General features: G+C 36.9%; 1 protein-coding gene across 1 annotated transcript in view; it reads right to left on the bottom strand.

Annotated features, from left to right (window-relative positions):
* Window positions 1-5,392: 5,392 nt before the first annotated feature.
* The window catches only part of LOC126808382 (potassium voltage-gated channel protein Shaw), an 81,392-nt gene continuing 62,419 nt past the window's right edge, over window positions 5,393-24,365 (bottom strand). Inside the window, exon 3 of the mRNA XM_050533059.1 lies at window positions 5,393-6,423. Coding sequence (XP_050389016.1) covers window positions 5,393-6,010 — 618 coding nt within the window. The 5' untranslated portion in view covers window positions 6,011-6,423. The remainder of the gene's footprint in view (window positions 6,424-24,365) is intronic.

Genomic DNA, 24,365 nt, shown 5'->3' with positions numbered 1-24,365 from the left:
AGTTGCCTGTCCAACCTGGTGGGTTTTCTCCGGGTCCTCTGGTTTCCTACCACTGCTAAAGACCCCTACGCGAATTATTGAAATAAAATTGAACCATGTGTTAGTCACGAAATGACATAGTTTGTTTCGAGTGGACATTAAACACCATTTCTCTCTCTCTCTCTCTCTCTCTCTCTCTCTCTCTCTCTCTCACTCCCCCTCCATACACCCCCAACTCAGTCAGCCAAACAGCACTGGTTTAAACCCTGTCACAAGGATGCTTCTGAAAGCCAACGTGATGCCTGCAATCCACACAACTTCACCATATGGAATACAGTGGGTTTTGACTCGTGACAATCAATTTATGACTCCCCAATCTATCCAATCACACCTGATTTGTAAGCATTAACTATACGTCAACATTGTTTTATGGACTATTTTATACGAGAGGGGTTAATGCAAGTCAGATCACATTACTGAATCTCATTCAGTTCTCCATTGACAATTTGCAATAATATTTATCTCCGAGCCTTCTTCATGAAAACATTAAAGATACATTATGTAAGATTTAGAAAAAGAGCTAGCCATTCTTGCTATAATAGTTTGAAAATAGATCATGTAAAATTAATAATTTGAAAATTATATTCAAATTACTCCATTACTAGCGAAGATATTAGCCTTTGAAGGTTTGATAAGACGTGTGCAATAATTTCAACCACCGTATTGGTTGTTCGAAGCTAAGTGTCACTCCTCCATTTTTAGCTTAAATCAAAATATGGCTGAAATGTTCTAATCTATTTAATGTTGGAGAAATCCGATGCCATCAAGAGTTGATTATGGCCTGGATAAGTTAATTTATGTCTAATTAATAATTTAGAAAACATTTCCGGCCTAAAGAAAGACCTGCAATAGGCAGATTTAGCTCTTGTGTAATGTATGTTTAAACTCCATTTTGGGACTAACACATATGGTTCAATTTCATTTCAATAATTAGCTCGTGCGTAGGGGATCTTTAGCAGTGGGGAGAAACTGGAGGACCCGGTATAACCCACGATGTTGGACAGACGACCTTAATAATCTTAACAAAAACAATAAGCTTTCATATGAAATATGAAAGCCTAATAATATTACTAGACAAGCATAATCTAGCAGTACATGTATCTAGCAGTATTTGGACATATAACAAACATCACTCATTATCGAAGTTTTATAAATAATTTCGAATAATATTACTGGACAAGCATACATTGGCAGCATTCGGACATATTTGATTTGAAAGTCTTCCTCTGAAAAACAAGTTTCAAGGCTGTCCACATTGATTCTATCAATTGACAAGATGAGAGTAAATCTAATCAAGCCAACAAGTGTTATTTGATTATCAACCAATGAAAATCAATACATGCATTTGTCTCAGACTACAGGATGTAAAGTCACTGTCATCCATCTTGGTAATACAGAAATACTCAGAACAAATATGCAAAGGAAAACTGGGTTACAATTATTTTTTTCTTTTTTCAACATCCTTTTAGGAAATCCATTTGCTAAAGTTGTTTTATTTTAGCAAATTGAAGAAAATGTGGTCTATGAATGCACTGAGATTTTCTAGAATATATATTTCTTCATTAGATTCAAGCCTTTCTTGTTTGCGTGAAGTCTTTTTAGTTGATGGCTGGTTGCGACATAAAATGAGATCCCGCCTACTGAGGTTATTAGGAGTTGAAGCACTATCTCATCATGTTAATTAATCTCTTTTTTGACTGATATTTTCCGAACAAAATGACTAAAATTGTGGCTAGCATGTTTTACCAAAGTCTACCCTAATCCACCATGCACATTGTATCATAAGGTCTGTAAGTTATTGATTTCGATTCTCCGGTATTACATGACAAAGGGGTGGGGGCGCCTGTCCAACCTCAAGGGTTTTCTCCGGGTCCTCCGGTATCCTCCCACTGCTAATAAAGACCCCTATATACAAGCGAATTATTGAAATTTCAAAAATGGAACCATATGTTGGTCCATTGATAATATACCATTCATTTTTAATTTAAAATTATAAACGGTATAAATATAGGCATAAATTATACAAAATAAGTTGAAATAATGGTGGATTTGGGTAAATTGTGGTGCCGAAAAATTGTAGTTTTTTTCCTGGACCTAATATTAAATTTGTGATTTTAATGTAAAACAAAATGAAATGAAATGGGGTTTAACACCCTACTGTTCTGCTCCAACTAGGCTAAAGAAGACGGGCTTATGCTATACATTGTGTTACGAGGGAAATTTTGCCTGGGCAGTGGCACTACAGCCTCCTCTTATATCGAATTCCAACTGCCAACTGATCTTTTACGTGCATGCCAATGTGTACATGGGACCTCGTACTTTGGGTTTTTAAATTAGTCCTTTCAATTGTCCAATCTGATTAAAATACAGATCTATATTTCGTTTCGTTTTTTTATACTTTCGATGGTCTACACAACATGTACATGAAGATCTGACCTGTTGTAGCGATAGGTCACATCAGAGGTCATACGAGCGGCTTTTGACCCTATGACATCAGACATTTGATTAACCAGTCAGCATTGATGTTAGCCTACTAGTGGATTATCCAGAGTTACGTGCAAACCAAGCCTAAAGCTTGCCGTAACAGACCATTGCATTGGCTAATAGCTCACATCATTCAGAACACGATAATGATAACAACTCTTCCAGATCCTAGTGTGGTAAAGACAAGTAAAACGAAATTTTGAACTATAAAAAACGAAACGAAATAGGATCTGTGTTTTAATCAGATTGTTCAGTTTTCCGAAGAAATAAGCAAAACTTGGAGTGGTTTGATCTTACTGTTATGTAGTCTACACATATACATGTATCTGGGGCCTGTTTCACAAAATCTTAACTAAAGATAAAATACAAATTTTAGTAGATACTTCAACTTTGATTGGCTAAGGACTAAAATCAATTTAATATTATCCAATCAAATTACTAAAATTTGGATTTTATCTTAGTTAAAATTTCGTGAAACCGGCCCCTGTATTTACAGTTATTTCATCTTATTTTCTTAATACAGTCACAAGTTGAAAATTATATATGACTATTTATCTTCCATTCAAGAACATAACAGTGTAATTAACAAGGAACACAGAGATTTGTAAAATGGCTGCCATGACGTTAGCGTTGACCTTCTGACCTCTTGGTCAAAATATAATTATTGTTTATGGTGAGAACTGATAGCAATCTATACGGCTATAACAAATTAATTGTTCCCTATTGGGGTACTGTAATATATCAAAGCTTTTGATGAACTCGGAGTCATCTCAGCACCATGATGGTTCACTGCATTAAGATGGGTTATATACAAGGGTTATATATTACAAGAAACATTGGTTATGTAGTATATCACAGTAAATTACTTCTATTCATTCTCTGTTTAAAGGAACACGTTCAATTTTCTGCGACATTCTACTGATTTTACGTATGATTTTATTAAAGATACATTATGGGAGATTAGATAAAGAGCTGGCAGTTCTCACTATAATAGTTAAAAACAAGATAATGTAAAGGGAATTTGCCGAAAATTTTAGTCAAATTGATCCACTCTGAACCAAGAATTTAGCAATTGAAGTTTCGGCCTAGACTCGATCATCATTACTAAAGTTGGCTCGATAAAAAACAAAGTCTTGATTATCCATTTTTTGATTTAATCATGAATGAGCGTTGGGCAGCAGATCGGATCCTAATCCAGTAAATATCCCAGGCTGGCAATGAGATCAAGAGTTGATTATGTTCTTGTTTTGTTTAATAAATGTCTAATTAATAATTTAAATAAGATTTAAGGCCCCAAAAAAAGACCGGCAATAGGCAGATTTAGCTCTTGCATAATGTATGTTTAAGTTCTTAAAAATTAACAGACAATTAAATAATAGAATAAGGTTTAAAGAAAAACTTTCCATTTTGTCATTTATATCTTACATTCTGCGACGTTCCTAATTTTTTTTTAAGCATAATTTTATAAAATTCAAAAAACTTTATTAAACCCATAATTAAATAAGTCAAATTTGGAGATTCCTCTTTTCATCTCTTGTTAAAGTTACAATTTCATATTTTCTAAGAAAGTCAAAATATAATTATTTCTATGTCTTTTGCTCAGTAGGGTGTCAACTCACTATTATACATGTACGATCATAGGTTATCTTTCCCACACTTAAAAATCTTCACACCGGAAATAATAACACAATTACCTCCCAATTACCTCCCTTGTTTTCCTATTCCCCACCATGGAATACATGTAGCTATCTTCAAACGTTTGAATTTGAAGTTGAAAATAATATTTTTGCCAATTCTCAACTGGCAATATTTAATTATAGTATTATTCTTTAACAAGGTAGGACCATTTATAGATACCATCTATTTTAGGGCTTAATTTTAATACATTTTAAAAATATAACTTAAAAATATGAAATTGTAACTTTAAGATTTTGTTTTTAATTAGGAAATAAACACTTCCTCTTTCATATTAAGAGAGGGTTTATTGTCCATTTAACCATGCTTGATTCATTAGAACACGAGACGTTCTAATGGGGTGATAGTCATGTGTGTAGAATTTCTTGAAGATATTTCACAATAAAGACTTGAGTTGAGGAAGATCATTGAGTACAAAAATGAACACATGTACACTGTAATACATGTATTTATACGCAGTAATTCGCCTTGATAATTTAGAGGGGGATTATTGTCCATTCGACCACACTTCAGAATCAAGAAAATTTCTGATATGCGCTAAAATATCTTATATTCTGCAACATTGCTAAATTGTTTTAGGTATAAAAATGTTAACATTCTAATAACTACCAGTCGTTGTTCAGAGGAGAGCCAAAAAAAGCTCCCCTCAATCAACGAATTGAAAAAATCGCTCCCCTCTCCCAGTTTTGATAATGCATGGCTGCCCATTGTCCGTGGTGCTGGACAGAGCAGAGGGCTGACAAAGAGAGCATCTAATTGAAAAAGGAGGCATGGTGCAGTCGTTGTTTTTTGTATTTCAGAGGACAGCCAAAAAAGCTCCTCTCAATCAACAAATTGAAAAAATCGCTCCCCTAAAAAAGCTCTCCCAGTGTCGATAAGAAAGGCGATTTAGTAATTAAGGAGAGTGATCTGGTATTAAGGAGAGTGATTAGTTGTGTGTATGGGAAATGGTTCTAAGATCAATAACTGCATGTAATGGGGTCATTCCCCAAGGAGAGCGATTTTCAGTTTTAAGGTGAGGGAAAAAAACTCCCCTCGGTCAACATTCAGGTGATTCAGGTGCTCGAGAGCGATCGCCCGCCTTAAAAAACAATGATTGAACTCCGATATCACCCTTGGTGGAAGTGGACGTAAAACTCCAGGAACAAATGAACGAAAAAATAACTATGCAAGCTTAATCACGCCCTGCCAAAAACCATAACATTCCAATATCAGAACATGACAAACGTAATAATAAAATATAATTTGTACTTGCCTTGGCTCCAGTGGATGAATATGGCTCATCAAAGAGGGCCCAGATTTTTGGCTGTATTCGTTGCCAACAATTTAGTTCCCCGGACTTATATTCATCCTCAAGGCCAAATTTTTTCATAATGTCCTCTTCCGTTGGTTTGTCGGTGTCGAGATCTAGGCGATCCAAGATGGTGAGAACGTCTTGCGTATCTCGATGACTGGTGTACGTCATCCAACAACACGGTTCCACTTGGTTCGAGTCCAGTCCCCAAAACTCAAGTTCTTCCTCGAACAAGGGTCCACACACATCCGTCGGATAATGCAACTTCCCCGACCGATAATAATTCAATATTTGAGCAAACACACCAGGATGTCTGTCAAAGAAGTATTCATTTAAGACTGGATCGTAATTGGCTAAAGCCTCTGTCAACCTGGACAATCTTGTTGCTGGGATTTTCTTCAGAGTGGCTTTATATGTCTCGTGTCTAATACCACCCACATTCAAAATTACACGATTGTCCGCATCGGACATGTTACTGGAAAATTCCATGTTCGACATTTTGGAAATTTGATCGTCACACTCACGTCGAGTCAAAAAATGTCTCCAAATATATACATGTATTCACCACAACTAAGTGTCATATAAGGCCGTGCTCTACTCAAATTCTCCGACGCTGGCCGTTTAGGCTTTGTCACGTAATAATCTCCATTTGACACTATGATGCAGTTTGTGAGAACTTTGAAAAAGAAATATTTCAAGTCGATGGCCCTCTTTTTTTTTGGAATATTTAGTTTCAAAAAAGGGTTTTTACATATTTCAGATTAAACCACATCAGAGATTTCATTTTCGGTTAAATGTCTTTTATGTTTCATGACTGTTGATTGGATAACAACATTTCAGGCATCTAATGGAAACTCTTGTAACAAATGAAGTCATTGACAGTTTCAAAAAGTTTCGGAATGCATCAAAATCTGAAAAATATAAAGATAACATAATTAAAATTTAAAGTACATGTAGCTAAGTCTCTAACTCAATATCAGCCAAAGTCTTTGACATTGAAAACACAAATTATTTATAAATTCAAATCAACATTGATGGTTTGATCTTACCGGGAAACGATGGGCTTCTGATATCCAATATTTAAGACAAAATAAACATTTTACCATTGGTACATAAATCGCATACCATAATGCGTTTCAATGTCATTTGTAACAAGGAGCTCAAAGAACGAGGTTAAACATATTGCACATGTCATATCAAACAGTGACGACATATTCTTATCTGGAGAGCATGCGCAATAAATACTCTTGGTGTAGACTTGAATTACCGGACACTAGAGATTGTCATGCGACTGAGACTTCTGGCATATTTTGCCGAACATAAATGATTTGAAATTAGAGTAAAAACAGAAACGATTGAATGTAAATCAGTTTATATACGTTCATATTACATTATTATAGCCTGTTGCTTTGCGACCCATTTGTGTCAATTTCTAGGTCCCAAATATTAGCGATTAAGCTCCTTTAAGGTCAACAGATTCGCAGATTTGATACTTGTTACAGGGAGATGCATTGGCTCAGTGAGCAAGGTGCTAGCATGCTAACTAAGAGGTCTGGAATTGCTCCAGGGGTTGGCCGAGAAAGTTCTCCAGGATTTTCCAGTGCGTCAGTGGTGCAGGTTAGAGGGCCTGGCAAGAACAGCGTCTAGACGTGCGGATGGGACAGAAACGCGAGATCCCATGTACACATTGGCATGCAGGTAAAAGAACCCTTTACAGTTGAAATTTGATATAAGAGTAGGTCGTAGCCTGTCATCTATGCAGTCATGAGTTCTATCTTAAGGATTGTTTGTGACAAGTAGCAGCATTCCTTGGTTAATTGTGTCAAATTTATTCCAGGTTCTCTTCCAATAATAACTTTGTCTTTTGGGTCATTTGCCTGTCCATGCTCGTGGGTTTTTCCCACGACCTCCGGGTTTCCTCCCATTTCTAAAGAAAGACCCCTGCGCGCAAGTGAATTAATGTAATAAAATTGAACCATGTTAGATTCGAAATGACCTAGTTTGGGTGACCGTACATATGACTGTATATATATAAACATATCAACCCTGCATTTTTATTTTTTGTGCAGCTACTGCTAAAGGCTAAACATGAAAATAAGTAATGCAGTCCTGTTGCTGTGACATTACAATCATGCTGAAAATTTTACATTTTCACCCTCTAGTTATGAGCAGAAAAACATCTGCAAGACACAACTTAAACTAAAGGCAGATTCATCTGTGACAATATCACTGAAGAAAGAGACCACAGTGGAAATGAAATGAAATGAAATGAAATGAAATGAAATGAAATAGGGTTTAACGTCCTACTGTTCTGCTCCTATACTGGGCTAATGAAGACGGGCATACACCATACGGTGTACTATGAGGGAAATTTTGCCCAGGCAGGGGCACTATCACCTACTCTTATATCGAATTCCAACTGCCACAGGATCTTTTACGTGCACGCCAATGTGTACACAGGAACTCGGTTGTCAGGCCCTCCGTCCTGCATCACTGACAAGGGGGAACCACGCCGGAAAATCTGGATGAACTTTCTTGGCCAATGCATGGATCAAACACCCGACCTCCAGGCTATCGAGCCAGCGTCTTACCCACTTAGCCACGTGATCCCCACACCACAGTGGGGGCAGCCAGAATGGTTAAGAATCTTTAGAATCTGATTAAAATACAGATCTATATTTCGTTTCGGTTTTTTTTATACTTTCGATGGCCTGAAGATCTGGTCAGTTGTAGTGGAAGGTGGTATCAGACATCAGCGTTGACGTTTCTAATGGTTTACCCAAAGTTCTGTGCACCTCACCCTAAAAACTCACCGTAACAGATCATTTCATTGGCTAATCCTTCACATCATCCAGAATGTGGGTTTATATGACAACTCTTCCAGATCCTAGTGTAGTAAAGACCAGTCAAACGAAATTTTGAACTATAAATAACAAAACGAAATAGGATCTGTGTTTTACTCACATCGATCTATTTGTGACAAAATCAGTGAAGAAAACATGTACTTGAACTCAGATACCTCAAATTAATGACATCAAACAGAAAGTTTCACAACTATATAGCTGCACAAATAATCCATACGGCCTGATCAATCAGTAGAGTGCAACTACCTGATTCTAGAATCTGGAGAAAGATGTGGTGACATAATCGGATTATTATTATTATTACACACAAATCCATAAAAGGAAGAAAAAAAACGCTAAGTTATTCGATCTTAATACAAACCAACAATAGAAGACATAGTGGTAGTGAATACAGAACATGATTGTATTGAGGTAAAACCCTGCCGTATTGTCCAGACAGATGTTACCACATTCGAATGTCAATAACTAACAGATATCTGCTATGTATATATGTTTATATGGAAAGCATATATATATATATATGTGTGTGTATAATGATAATGACATGTCAGGTGTCACTGCCATATGTTTCTTTTGTATTTCTAGGTTTATTTTTAACCCAGAGAGAGATAGAGAGAAAACCACTGCAGCTCTGAGCAATGGGCTAAATCTATTTGTTAAGGCCAGCTCAATTTTTGTCAAGGTCGCTGAGATGTAAATAAGGTTAGGGCATGCAATTGTTGGCGAGATTGTGGGTTAAGGCTGGGATTAGTGCTAGCTCCATTTATATCTCGTGACTTATGACAAAAAATTGAGCTAGCCTTATCATTTAGCACTAATGGGGTTTAATGTCCACTTGTTACAAACTGGGTCATTTTGGGACTAACATGTGGTTGAATTTTATTTGAATACTTCGCTTGCGCATAGGGGTCTTTAGCAACGGGAGGAAATTGGACAGCCGACCCTACTCCTTGTCCCATAAAAGCGGGTAATCGAAACCAGACAACCAGAGAGAGAGAGAGAGAGAGAGAGAGATGGGGTTTAACGTCCACTCGACACAAACTAGGTCATTTCGGGACTAACACCATACAATTTTATTTCAATAATTTGCTTGCACGTAGGGGTCTTTAGAAGTGGGAGGAAACCAGAGGACCCGGAGAAAACCCACAAGGTTAGACAGGCGACCTTACTCCTTGTCACGTGCAACAGGGGAATCGAAACCACGCCAGTTGACTCAATGACAGACTGTACGATACAGCGCAAACATGCTAACCATTCGGCCATCCACCCCTTTGACTTAATAACATTTGACCAGCCAACTTCCCCTACTTTTTTTTTTTTTTTTTTTAACTAACACCAAAGGTTAAATTGTGAGATAGAGAGAAATGATATTTAAAGTCAACTCAACACAAATAGGTCATTTCGGGACTAACATATGGTTTGATTTTTATTTCAATAATTCACATGTGCATAGGGGTCTTTAGCAGTGGGAGGAAACCGAAGGACCCAGAGAAAACCCAAGAAGTTGGACAGGCGACCCTACTCCTTGTCAAGTACAACTGGTGAATCGAAATCACGCCAGTGACTCAATGACAGACCTATGATACTATACCCACATGCTAACCATTCGGCAATCCAACACCATTGAAAATATAGGAATGTACAGCAAACTGGGGCAGTCTTGTGAAAATTGGGCTACTATTGTTAAAACTGGGCCAGCATTGTCGAAATTGGGCCAGTATTGTCGAAATTGGGCTAGTATTGTCCAAATTGGGCCAGTATTGTCGAAATTGGAACAAATTCCTTCATATTTAACATTAAATGTCTGTATTGTGAAATACTTAGCTTCAGGAGATGGTTTTAATATGAATGACTTGGAATACCTATCGCGGCAAGACAGCGGACAAAAAATTTCTACGCAGTTAATACCATTCACTTTCCCTTTAAGGCAATAATCCAAACTGGAGTTGTCGTCCTACTTTCCTATTCCAATCGGGGGGAAAAATAACTAATTAACATCGAAAAAATCCATTGCAGTTGGTGTCTGTCCTTGCTGGAGGCTACTTAACCACAATGTCTAAGAGAATAAGAAGCTAGCTTGTCTCGCTTCAAGCCATGTGAAGACCTTTCAGACATGATATGAAGTAGATTTGTGCTTAAGCTTGTTTTAATTTGTCGATTGACTCGTCAATATCTTTATATTTTTATCGTGATCAGAAAAGTCGATCGGAAACTAAACATGTGTCAACAATGTGTTCAGGTTCAATATTTTAAGTCGCCTGACCAAACCAACCTTGTGAGTTTTCTCTGGGTGCCCTGGTTTCCTCCCACAGCAAATGATCCCTATGCACAAGCGAATTATTGAAATAAAATGGAACCATATAAACCCGAAATAAACTAGTTTGTTTTCGAGTGGATGTTAAAGCTCTCTCTCTCTCTCTCTCTCTTGCTCTCTCTCTCTCTCTCTCTCTCTCCAATTTGATTTTCTGATCTTCAGGATCACATGTAAAAATGTTTACTTAATTCAAAAACAAAAAAAACTTTGTTGTACTGTCCAAAATGAGCATAAGAATGAGCATTCCCTAATTATGGTGTCAAGCGGAAGGACATTGGCATCTTGATCAAGATTTATCAATAGAAATTCCTGCAGGACTTGAGAGCTTTTGAATATAAAATGAAATCAAATGAAATGGGGTTTATAATGTTCTACATTTCTGCTTTGACTGAGGTGTGCTAATTAGAGGCCCTGCTCTTGTTTCCAATTTCTAACTTTTAAGGGTTCTCTTACTTGTAGGCCACCGGAACTCTTTTTTTTTTATCCCATCTAAACGACTAGACACCTTTACCTGTAAAGCCCTCAGTCCTGCACCACTGACCACGGCAAACCACACCAGAAAACCCTGAGGAATCTCCTCTGGTAACGCTGGAAGCATACCAGATACCATCTGGTTAGCGACCCAGCGTCTTGCTCTCTGACCCACAGGGGGACCACGTGGCTAAGTGGGTAAGTCGCTGGCCCGCTAGCCTGGAGGTCGGGTGTTCGATCCCTGCATAGGAGGAGAAATTTCATCCAGATTTTCTGGCGTGGTTTCACTTTGTAAGTGATGCAGGATGGAGGTCCTGACAAGGACAGCTGTCTAGTCATTCGGATGGGATGAAAAACCGAGGTCCCGTAAAGTTTCTGCTTTAAACTGAACACAAGTAGAAATCTGATGTTTTTTGGTGATGTTAAACGCTCTTTACAAATTTTTAAACAGTGTTTTGATATTGAATGGATGTGAAAGAAATTAGTGCTAGCTACACAAGATTAAATGATACCTGGGTTACAGTGAATGGCTTCTGATATTAATAACAATGCCATCCAATCCCATATCATATTATTCATTAACATTTTATTTCTAACATACTACTTTATTTCTACTTCAGATCAGACTAAGTAGTGAAGTGTCAGCCATATGGAACAAATATTCTAACTGTCAGCAACTTGATTAAACGCTTGTCGAGTTTTAGCTGTTTTAAGATAAGAGTGATATAAACCTAATGTTAACTAATGCTTTTTGTATGTTTCTCATAATCAATTCATCTATATAAATATATATATAAGACCACTTTATTATTTTCTATTTTACATCACATGAAATGGTGGGAAAGTATCTTATGAGAGAGAGAGAGAGAGAGAGAGAGAGAGAGATGGTGTTTAACATCCACTCCTGATGTGTGGTTAAACCCTCTCTCTCTCTCTCTCTCTCTCTCTCTCTCTCTCTCTCTCTCTCTCTCTCACTCAATCAGGGGCGGGCGGGGGTTGAATGGCTGAATTGTTAGCATGCATGCGCTGTATCATACGGTCTGTCATTGAGTCAACCGGAGGGGTAATTCAATTCCCCGGTTGTACGTGACAAGGAGTAGGGTCGCCTGTCCAACCTCGTGGGTTTTCTCCAGGTCCTCTGATTTCCTCCCACTGCTAAAGAACCCTACGCGCAAGCAAATTATTGAAATAAAATTGAACCATGTGTTAGTCCCGAACTGACCTAGTTTGTGTCGAGTGGACGTTAAACCGAATTATTGAAATAAAATTGAACCGTGTGTTAGTCCCGAAATGACCTAGTTTGTGTGGAGTGGACGTTAAACCCCATCTCTCTCTCTCTCTCAGGGGAGGTAATGTCAGGTCCTGTAAGTATCTAATGATATTGGCTGTGCAGGTGTGGTTAGAGGTAGGAGCATTGGGAACTCCGAAAGGTATATTAGAGGGGAATTTTAAAACAACATTTTCAGACAATCTTCCATGAACAATTTCAGTCAAACCTCCCCCATACCAATAGACCATAGTAAGCCTATCCCTCTGAATAATTTCAGTCAAGTTTCCCCAATACCAATGGTCTATAGTGAGCCTATCACTCTGAATAATTTCAGTCAAACCTCCTCCATATCTATGGTTCATAGTGAGCCAAACTCTCTAAATAATTTCAGTCATACCTCCCCCATACCAATAGTCCATAGTCAGCCTATCTCTTTTAATAATTTCAGTCAAGCCTCCCCAATACCAATGGTCTATAGACAGCCTATCTTTCAGAATAATTTTAGTCAAACCTCTCCCATACCAATGGTCAATAGTCAGCCTATCTCTTTTAATAATTTCAGTCAACCTCCCCCATATCCATAGTCAGCCTATCTCTCTGAATAATTTCAGTCAAACCTCACCCATACCAATGGTCCATAGTCAGCCTATCTCTCAGAATAATTTCAGTCACCCAATTTCCCCCTCCCTCCATATCTATGGTCCATAGTTAGCCTATCCCTCTGAATAATTTCAGTCAAACCTCTCCCATACACAAGGTAGGGTCTACATAGTCAGCCTCTGAATAATTCCAGTCAAACCTCTTCCCTACCAATAGTCCATAGTAAGCTTATCTTTCTGCTGACCAGAAATGGATACTTATTACCATGAGAAACCAGTTAATTCTCTTATTCTGAAACGTTCGAACAAGCTGTACAGAGGTAAAGAACCATAATGCTTACACGCTTCCCTCACTTTTCACCTGTGAAGTAAATAGCGTCATTTAACCTATTAGCGCAATCTTTACTGAATTAGACCCATATTGTTGTATGCTGGCAGCCATTCAAAGCAAACAGACTGGCCGACCAACAACCTTTTGGTAGTGCTTATTTATCTTGTTGATGGCGTATAATGACATTTCTATAACATTGTTTATCATATTACATACACTTATATATGTTTTACTTATATACCAACTATATGTAAATCATCTGGTACTTGTATATATGGTACCTAAAAATACTTATCTATAGTACTTATATATGTTATATAATATATGAGGGGTGTTGGGTGGCCAAATGTTTTAATGCTTGCACTTCTGTCATTGAGTCAAGTGGAGTGCTTATATAATATAATATATATTTTACCTACAAACTATGCTATATGTAAATTCTCTGGTATATGGTACTTAAAAATACTTATCTATAGTACTTATATAATATAATATATTAGGGGTGTTGGGTGGCCAAATGTTTCTTTAACGCTTGCACTTTGGATCATAAGGTCTGTCATTGAGTCAAGTGGTGTGGTTATATAATATAATATATTTTATTAACTATATGGTGTGGTTATACAATATAATATATATTTTACTTACTAACTATACTATATGTAAATCATCTAGCTAGTATCTGGTACCTAAATATACTTAACTATAGTACTTATATGTTATATAATACACAAAAATATAAAAGTTTTTGAAAAAAAAAAAAAACACTATTTGTTGATTACTAGGGCTTATGCTTGTTTTATTAAACTTTTCAGGTTAACAACACTTAGATAATAAATGGGGGGTATTGGGTGGTCAAATGCTTTAACGCTTGTGCTTTGGATCATAAGGTCTGTCACTGAGTCAAGTGGCGTGGTTATATAATATAATATATATTTTACTTACTAACTATACATGGTACCTAATTATACTTATATAATATAATATACTCTCTCTTTCACTTTTTTTTTTGGGGGGGGGGGGGGGGGAAGGAGGAAATGGTTAACGTGTGCGCGTTGAATCAGAGAGTCTGTCATTGAGTCAAGTGGTGTGGTTATATAATATAATATATATTTTACTTACTAACTATACATGGTACCTAATTATACTTATATAATATAATATACTCTCTCTTTCACTTTTTTTTTTGGGGGGGGGGGGGGAAGGAGGAAATGGTTAACGTGTGCGCGTTGAATCAGAGAGTCTGTCATTGAGTCAAGTGGTGTGGTTTTGATTTCCCAATTGTAGGTGAAAATTAGTCGGGTCGCCTGTCCTACCTCATGTGTTTTTTCCGGTCCCAAAATGACCTAGTTTGTGTCGAGTGGAGGTTAAACCCTCCCTCTCTCTCTCTCTCTCTCTCTCTCTCTCTCTGTATAGTACTTATATGTAATATCATAGGCGTACGGGGAAATTTTTGACTGGGGGGGGGGCGGTGGTGGTTGGTGCCCAAAAAATGTAGTTAGGTTCTTAGTATGTTACATAATAGTAATAAATTCGCTGTTAAATTGGACACATTCAAGAACACAATATTTTTTTATACAACTTTTACAAAGTACAATTGTGTGCCCAAATTTTCCTAGCATTTGGTGCCCCCAGCCCCCCCAGCTCGTACGCCTATGTGTAATATATAGTGGGGTATTGGGTGGCCAAATGGTTTTATGCTCGTGTTTAAGATCATAAGGTCTGCCATCGAGTCAAGTGGCGTAGTTATATAATACATGTATACTCTCTCTCTCTTTTTTTTATCTCTACCTCTATCTCTTTCAACAGCTTAACGACCTCTATGCACATACAAAATATTAAAATGAAATTGAACTATATGTTAGTCCCGAAATGACCCAGTTTGTGTCGTGTTGGGGGGTTGGATGGCTGAATGGTTAGTGTGCGCGCGCTGTATCATAAAGTCTGTCATTGAGTCGACTGGCGTGGTTTCGAATCCCCGGTTGTATGTGACAAGGAGTAGGGTCGCCTGTCCAACCTCGTGGGTTTTCTCCAGGTTCTCCGGTTTCCTCCCACTGCTAAAGACCCCTACGCGCAAGCGAATTATTGAAATAAAATTAAACCATATGTTAGTCCCGAAATGACCTAGTTTGTGTCGAGTGGACGTTAAACCCCATTTCTCTCTATCTCTCTTTGTGTCGAGTTGACATTACACCCCATTTCACTCTCTCTCACTAACGAGAAGGTCCCGGGTTCGATCACATCGTCGATTGAGAAAATTCCTTGGAATTCGCAGTCTGGTCTCACATTTTTTTTCCGATTTTAATACTTGGATTCACAGAGTGACACCTAGCAGTAGACACAATAAAATTAATCTATCCAAGAAAACTATCTGAGGTTAAACAAAACTTCTTAATGAAAACCAGATGTAAGGCCAAACCAATTACATGTTTAATTCTTCGAAATCTTTTTTTTTTTTTTTTTGATGAACTATTGGGTTTTTATTTTGGGGGGGGGGGGGGGGTAAGCGATTATGGACACATCCAACATTACAATCTGTTCATGGTGGATGAAAACTTAACAATCTCAACAGTTCGAGGGAGATCAGTGACTCAAAAGGAATTTCCACTTTTCTAATTTTCGAAATCTTGTTCAACAGATAACTCACTCAATCAATGCTTGCATACAATCAAGCCTGGAAATAAGTGCACCTGTCACAGACAATGTCAGGCACAGATTCAGGCTTTGTCAGCCAGAAAACCTCTGGTACCTGTCATTTTGAACGTCATTTATTTGTCTTTTTTATTGATATTATTAATACATGTCCAGTACTAAGTTGAAAATGTCAGGTACTATTTCATTATTACCTGACATTTTGTCAGGTACACATGTACATGTTCATCTAAAACCGTTATTTCCAGGCCTGTGTACAATGTTTAGTTAAAATTTGAAAACTTAAATATAATGGAACTAAAAGATTTTGAATGGTACTGTACTTTTGGTTTTGCGTGTTCCCCAAGAACAGATATCAACTTGGTTCTTCAGACTCTTGTTCAATAAACATCCCACTTATTTCTTGTGAACAATGTTTTTTTAAAATTTTAAAACTTAAATATTGGGGACGAAAAGATTGTTTTTTAATGAAGCAAAATTTTAACAGGTGCTTTTGGTTTTATGATTTTACGTATTCCTAAAGAACAGAAAATCATATTGGTGAGGCCTAAGCATTTTTTAAAAGCAATATTTCAACAGGTGCTCTTGAAGAACAAAAAATCAAATTGGTGAGGCCTAAGAAATATCACTTTGCCAGAAGTCAAGTTTACCACCCGTTAGATCGACATTGTTTTTTTTTTAATCTTACACAGCCAGAACTATGCTTTACGCTTGTTGGAATGCAATTATAAGGCAATTTGGCAACGCATTATATCAGGAAGTATTTGTTGCGGAAAAACTAGAAAAACGTGGATCATGTTGTGTAACATCTAGCAGGTGTAAGGTACAGTGGTGTTATGTTACAATTACATGGAAAGATGATCTTTAATCTAATCAACAAATTACTTGTTTTTCCGTAACCCATAAGGACTTGGAACATTGAGTTTGTGGCAATTCGCAAAACTTGCCGATGCTTCCTAGACCTTCTTGGAACATTGATTTTGTGGCAATTCGTGAAACTTCCTGATGCTCCCTGGACCTTCTCAAACTGTTTGAGTTACAGAAATGGGACAGAATCAGGGATGGGCTAATGGTAATGGGTAATGGTAATGGAATGTAACAATTACATTTTTTAAGTAATGACCATGTAATGAGTAATGGAAGATTACAAAAGTAATGAGTAATGGAAATAAAATAAATAATATTCCCAAAATCATAAAATGGTCAATTACATTTCAATTACTTTTCATTACAGCTATTCACATGACACAGGTGGTCTAATGAGGAGCTAGAGAGAGTTGTTGTTTTGGGCGGTTAAGGGGGGTTGGATGGCTGAATGGTTAGCATGTGCACGCTGTATCATAGGGTCTGTCATTGAGTCAATTGGAGGGGTTTTGATTCCCCGGTTGTAAGTGACAAGGTATAGGGTCACCCACTGCTAATAACCCATACGGGCAAGCGTATTATTGAAATAAAATTTAACCGTGTGTTAATCCTGAAATGACCTAGTTCGTGTCGAGTGGACGCTAACCCCATTTCTCTCTCTCTTTTTGGGCAGTTAAACTCTTGCTGTTTCTAACCCCTCTGGAAAATGAAATTTTAGTTGGTAGTCCAAGTCTGTAAGTATCACAGTTCTTGGCTTCAAGAATAAAGTGTTGGACCACATGACTCAGAAGGTCTAATAAAGGGTTAATCATACAATATGCAAGAGCTAAATCTGCCTGCTGCAGGTCTTTCTTTAGACCTGAAATGTTATTTATTAACTTATCCAGACCATAATCAACTCTTTATGGCATCGCTAGCCTGCGATGTTTATTGGATTAGGTTCCGATTTCCTGTTCAACTTCCATACATTATTTAATCATGAAATGGATAATCGAGACTATGTTTTTTATCCTACCGACTTTAGTAATGATGATCGAGGCTAGGCCGAAAATTCAATCGCTAAAATCTTGGTTCAGAGTGGATCAATTTGACTGAAATTATCTAGTTTTTAACTATTATAGTGAGAACTGCCATCTCTTTATCGAACCCCCCATAATGTATCTTTAATTCAACACTTAACTCTTGCAGTTTCTAGAGCACTTAGTCAATTTTGAGAAACAAAAATCATATGAAATTACATATAAACACTATAAAGTAATTTCTGTTTTATGCCTAATTCCAAGGTATCTGAGACATTGTTGATTAACTCTTTCACTGTCAAGATCGTATATGTCCGACCTTATTCCCTAAGCTCAATGTAGATGGTGTAGCTGCTCCACCAGTAGTTCATTCTACAGACAACTTGGATCATCTGCTAGGGAATTAGTCTGCTAATGAATAAGGCACCGTCTACCGTTGATGTCATTCCAACATGACGTCATTTGCAAGCGGCTTGTTTATAACGCCAATGTCACTGGGGATTTTCAATTATGCAAGTTCTATTGTTCAGTGAAGATGGCTGTGAAAAACAAACAGGATTATTTCTCTGTGAAAGAAGTAGCCGATTTATTAGCTGATTCTGATAACGGGCGAAGACTATTTTCTGCTGGATACTGAGAGTGAACGTGAATCTCAATACTGAAGGTCAAAAAAAAAACTAAACCTGGGCAATTTACGTCTAATTTTTTTTAAAAGACCTGAGCAGTGAAAGAGTTAACAGTCCTTGACCTCTAGAAAAGGAGAGAGAGCAAGAGAGAGAGAGAGAGAGAGAGAGAGAGAGAGATGGGGTTTAACGTCCACTCAACACAAACTAGGTCATTTCGGGACTAACATATGGTTCAATTTTATTTCAATAATTCGCTTGTGCAGTGGGAGGAAACCAGAGAAAACCCACAAAGATGGACAGACGACCCTTCTCTTTGTCACGTATAACCGTGGAATCGCAACCACGCCAGTTGACTCCATGACAGACCATTCTGTGCCATCCAATGTTTTAGAGAGCTGATCATGAACTCATTTTAATAAATGTCTAAATAATAGTTTAACTCTAACATAATGCATCTTTTATATTGAAGTTCATTCTCCGATGGGACCCTCCCTCAATTCACTCAAACCTGTGGTTTTAAAATTTATATATTGTTATTACCGGTGGAGCTCATCCCTAAGATTTAAAGATGTTCAGCAAAGGTTGGAAGTTAATAGGAGAAAAATCAGATACAAACAAACAAATAAAACCCAGAAATAGCAGAGGAATTCTTTGGTTTTAAAGTAGCTAAGTCTCTAACTCAATATCATCCAAAATCTTCGACATTGAAAACACAAATTATTTGTCAATTTAAATCAACATTGATGTTGTGATCTAACCGGGAAAAGATGGGCTTCTGATATCCAATATTTAAGACAAAATAAACATTTTACCATTAGTACACGAATCGTGTACCATAATGCCTTTCAGGCCCATTCTAACAAGGGATTCGAAGAACGAGGCTAGACATTCAACAAGTCATGTGAAACATTGACGGCATATTCATATCGGGAGAGTATGCGCAATAAATACTATGTAGACTAGAATAACCAGACGCTAGAAATTTTCATTCGATTGAGACATATTTCGCTGAACGTAACTGATTTGAAATTAGAGTAAAATGAAAACGATTGAATGTAAATCAGTTCATATATTCCTATTACATTATTATATACGTTACGACCCATTTGTGTCAATTTCAAGGTCTAATATATTAGCGATTTACCTCCTTTAAAGAAAAATAAACCACTGATGTAAACTTACAAATCAGTTTATTTACCTCACAGCAGGTGGGTTTGTTAACGTGTTATATACACTTTAGATTCATCGCTTTCAGCTAACCGATAAAAATTATTATTATTATTATTACAGCATATCAATAGTGCGCCCTTTCATATAACATAATCAGGGGCACTTTACAAAGTGACAATGTAATCATAAATAAACAATAAGATTATGGACATGTTAACGATTGTATACAGAGTCAGTTAAATGCCCGATTAAATTAATGTGTTTTTAAGTTGTTTTTTAAAGAATATAGAGATGTACATCTTAAACTAAATGATAGATTATTCCATAAAACAGGTGCTTGATAAATTAAAGAGCTCTGACCATAAGAGACTATAAATTGAACAGTTTTGGGCTTTAAAAGTAGTTTATCTGATGTACGTAATGTTCGGCCAGGTGTATAAAATAAATTTTAATATCTATAAATTAATCATTATTAGTTGCAATTTATAGTGACCACCTGATAACGAAAATATAGGTTGCCAGACAACACATAAAATTTATCTATTAATTATTATTAGTTGAAATTTATAGTTATATCTGATATTCCCACAAAACCCACTCCATGGCCTAAGGCTGCAAATGGAAAGATTGCAAAATCATATTCTAAAACCAGGAAGAAGCTTTGGCTCTCCTACGACTTGTCTGCGACATCACTCCAGTGGAAGCAGACATTAAAGAACCAACTTCAGTCAGTACATTGGATAAAGAAAATATGGGTTGCCAGGCAACACATGGAAATAGACGTTAAAGAATCAACTTCAGTCAGTATATCTGATAAAGAAAATATGGGTTGCCAGGCAACACATGAAATCTATTTATTAATTTTTATTAGTCGCAATTTTATGGTGACCACTGAGTTATACCTGATATATAAAATGTGGGTTGCCAGACAACACATGAAATGCAATAGGGGTTAAATATGTATTTCTGGAATTAAGACACATGACTTTTTAATTGTGGTCTGAAACCACCTGCTCAAATAACGATAAAAGTTATGCCCCTTTATTTTCGGTAAACATGTCTGACCAGAAAAGATTTTAAATCCTATCACTGGCATGCCCTGAAAGCTCCTGTAGAAAAAATGTTTTAAACTAACTGATGAGAACAGATTCATAAATTAATTAATATTATTTTCAATTCATTGTGATCACCTGGTTATATCTGATAAATAAATCGTGGGTTGCCAGGCAACACATGAAATTAAATGGGGTGTAATATCTTCCTTTGCTGCAACAACCGAACTAATGAATATGGGCATATGCTGAGTAAGTTCCCCAGGCTTTTCCAGCTAGGTTTTTCCTTTCAATCGTACAAGTTAAAATACAACAAAGTACAACCGACGGCTTTAGGGTCAAAATTTCCCTTATAGCACACTGTAAATCTTCATTAACCCCTGATTGATGCAGAAAAGTAGGACGTTAAACCCTATTTCAATTCATTTTATGTCATAATAAAAGTTCTGCTGCAAATATTATACTAAGAAATGATTTAAAAATATATCGCTTGGAGATTAATATTGTACTACGGTACAAGATTTAATACTAGAGCACTTGGTATGGATACCATCAGGGGGTTGGATGGCCGAATGGTTAGCATGTTCCAGAAAGAACAGCTAGAGAGTTCCAAGATTTTAATAAATACATACACATATAACTCCAACTCTCATTTAATTGGTCAGAGATATTTTCCTACGTTCTTAGAATCATTCACAACATCATGTAACTTTTGACACTTCAAGCAAATAATTTATTTCTTTTTTAAAATTTTATCCTTGGGCAGGAGTGAAATTCATGGATTTAGTCACGTCAAATATTCACAACTTTTATTAATATCCTATCTGATCATTGATATCTTACTGTGTACAAGTTGTATATTTACACAGTTACGTCAAACCAGACACCAATCTTTTTACAACCATTTTGAGTTACATTTGCTTAAAGAGACTGATCATTTCATATCTGTGTAAACCAATTTTTTTTTACAACGATTTTGAGTTACATTTGCTTAAAGAGCCAGTTCTATCGTTTGCATACAGAGAGAGAAATGTGGGTTTAACCTCCACTCGACACAGATTAGGTCATTTTGGGACTAACATATGGTTTAATGTAAGGGTTTTTTGCAGTGGGATTAAACCGGAGGACCCAGAGAAAACCCACGAGGTTTGACAGGCAACCCTACTCCTTGTCACGTACAACCGGGGATTCAACCATCCCCCGCGCCCCCAGTTTGCTTATAGAGCCAGTTCTATCGTTTGCTTAAAATGCCAGTTCTATCGTTTGTTTAAAGAAACAAGTGGTTTCCCCTTGTCAGATGTGCAAGATAGAGGGCCTGATGACAAGGAACAGTGCCAAGTCCTTTGGATGGGATAGAAAAATGTGTACACGTACTCGTCGTGCAAGTACAAGTAGGCAGACAATCAAAGACATTGTCCAAGCCAAATTTCAATCATAGCTCGCTGAATGACATAACATGCTCATCTTTATTATCCCAGTCGGTGCTGCAAAGTAGGATATTAAACTTCATTTAAATTCGTCATTGAGTCGACTGGCGTGGTTTTGAACCCCCGGTTGTACGTGACAAGGAGTAGGGTCGCCTGTCCAACCTCGTGGGTTTTCTTCGGGTCCTCCGGTTTCCTCCCACTGCTAAAGACCCCTACGCGCAAGCGAATTATTGAAATAAAATTAAACCATATGTTTGTCCCGAAATGACCTAGTTTGTGTCGAGTGGACGTTAAACCCCATTTCTCTCTCTCTCTCTCATTTAAATTCATTTTACTTCTGTCTTAGCCAGATGGTGAAGAAATCAATATTTGATTGGATTATAAAGTTACATGTACATCTCAGTTTACGAGTCACGTAGTTTTAAAAGTAGAATTCGGCAAGTTCAACAAATTCTGGTTAAAAATATCATACAGATAGAAATATCATATGCAAGTCTATGTTTGATTATATTTTTAATGATATTACACGAAAGGTTTAGATTATTTTAAAGATGATATGAAATGGGGCTTAACGTCTTTTTGTTTTGCTCCAACTGGGATAATGAAGACATAGTTTGCTATGAGGGAAATTTTGCCTGTACAGCGTCACCAATGACAAGACTGAACCACGTAGGAAAATCAGGATTAACTTTCTAGGTCAATACCGGGATCGAACACAGAAAGAGAGTGTTTTTACCGTCCACTCGACACCAACTAGGTCATTTCCGGACTAACATATGTATGGTTCAGTTCTATTTAAATAATTCGCTTGCGGGTAGGGGTCTTTAGCAGTGGGAGGAAACACCAGAGCTGGAGAAAACCCATGAGGTTGGACAGGCGACCTTATTCCTTGTCACATACAATCGGGGAATCAAAACCACGCCACTTGACTCAATGACAGACCTTATGATAAAGTGCGCACATGCTAACCATTAAGACAACCAACCCTCCTTTCTACTATGGTAATATTACATGTGTAAGGGCGGGGGGGGGAGGGGGTAACATAATTTTGAGACTGACATACTGTATTTTTTTTTCAGCCAGCAAAATACTCAGTTGGTTAACGATTAGATTTTCTATCATTATGTACAGTGATATTATGCTTAATCTGAAAATAGTATTCTTCATAATCAATTATATTTATTTTCTCATTGAGAGTGATAAAGCCTATTTAAACACAAGCATTTTTTATTCAATAATTCATGAAGGAGATTTTTTGAAACTGTTTATAAGAGTGATAAAACCCCTTTAAATACAATAATTCTTGAAGGAGATTTTTTTAAACTGTGATAAAACCTCTTTAAATACAATAATTCATGAAGGCGGTTTTTTTTAAACTGTTTATAAGAGTGATAAAACCCCTTTATGAAAGAGATTTTTGAAATGGATTATAAACCATGCAATAAGTCACGTCTGATTTCACACCGCAAAACTTCTTGACGCAAAATCATCGCTTAATTTGAAAACTTAAACCATGATGTGATGAAAAGATACGTTTGCTTAAACCGTCAAATTGCTCCACCCTGTAAGATTCCCGATATTTATGTTTATTCTCATCGCCACGGTAACTAGAAACCTGTCTAAACACCTTCAAACTTTAAGATAACTTAATTGGTGTGAAATGTTTTTTTTCTCCTGTTTTTTATATCAATCGAAGCATTATATTGTGCTTAATTATCACACACCGGTTTCTGACTATTTAAAGGGACAGGTTTACCAGACAGAGAGAGAGAGAGAGAGAGAGAGAGAGGTTTAACATCCACTCGACACAAACTAGGTCATTTTGAGAGTAACATATTCAATTTTATTTCAATAATTCACTTGGAAACCAGAAAACCCGGAGAAAAATCCAATAGGTTGGACAGGCGACCCTACTCCTTGAAACCATGCCAGTTGACTCAATGACGGACCTTATGATACAACGCGCACCTGCTAACCATTCGGCCATCCGCCCCTTACCAAAGACAGACCATCTTAGGCCAAACCAATTATATGTTTTGTTCTTCAGGCTTTTGTTCAATAAATAACCTGCACAATTGTTTTATTGAAATTTCAAAACTTAAAACATATGAACTAAAATCTCTTGAACAGCACAACCAAGAGCTTCTGTAGCGATTGAGCAGTCCTTCATGTATATAAAATTCTTGAATATATGCAG

The sequence above is a fragment of the Patella vulgata genome, chromosome 1 (assembly GCF_932274485.2).
Source record: "Patella vulgata chromosome 1, xgPatVulg1.2, whole genome shotgun sequence".
Classification (NCBI taxonomy): Eukaryota; Metazoa; Mollusca; class Gastropoda; family Patellidae; genus Patella; species Patella vulgata.
This window is presented reverse-complemented; position numbering and strand designations above follow the sequence as displayed.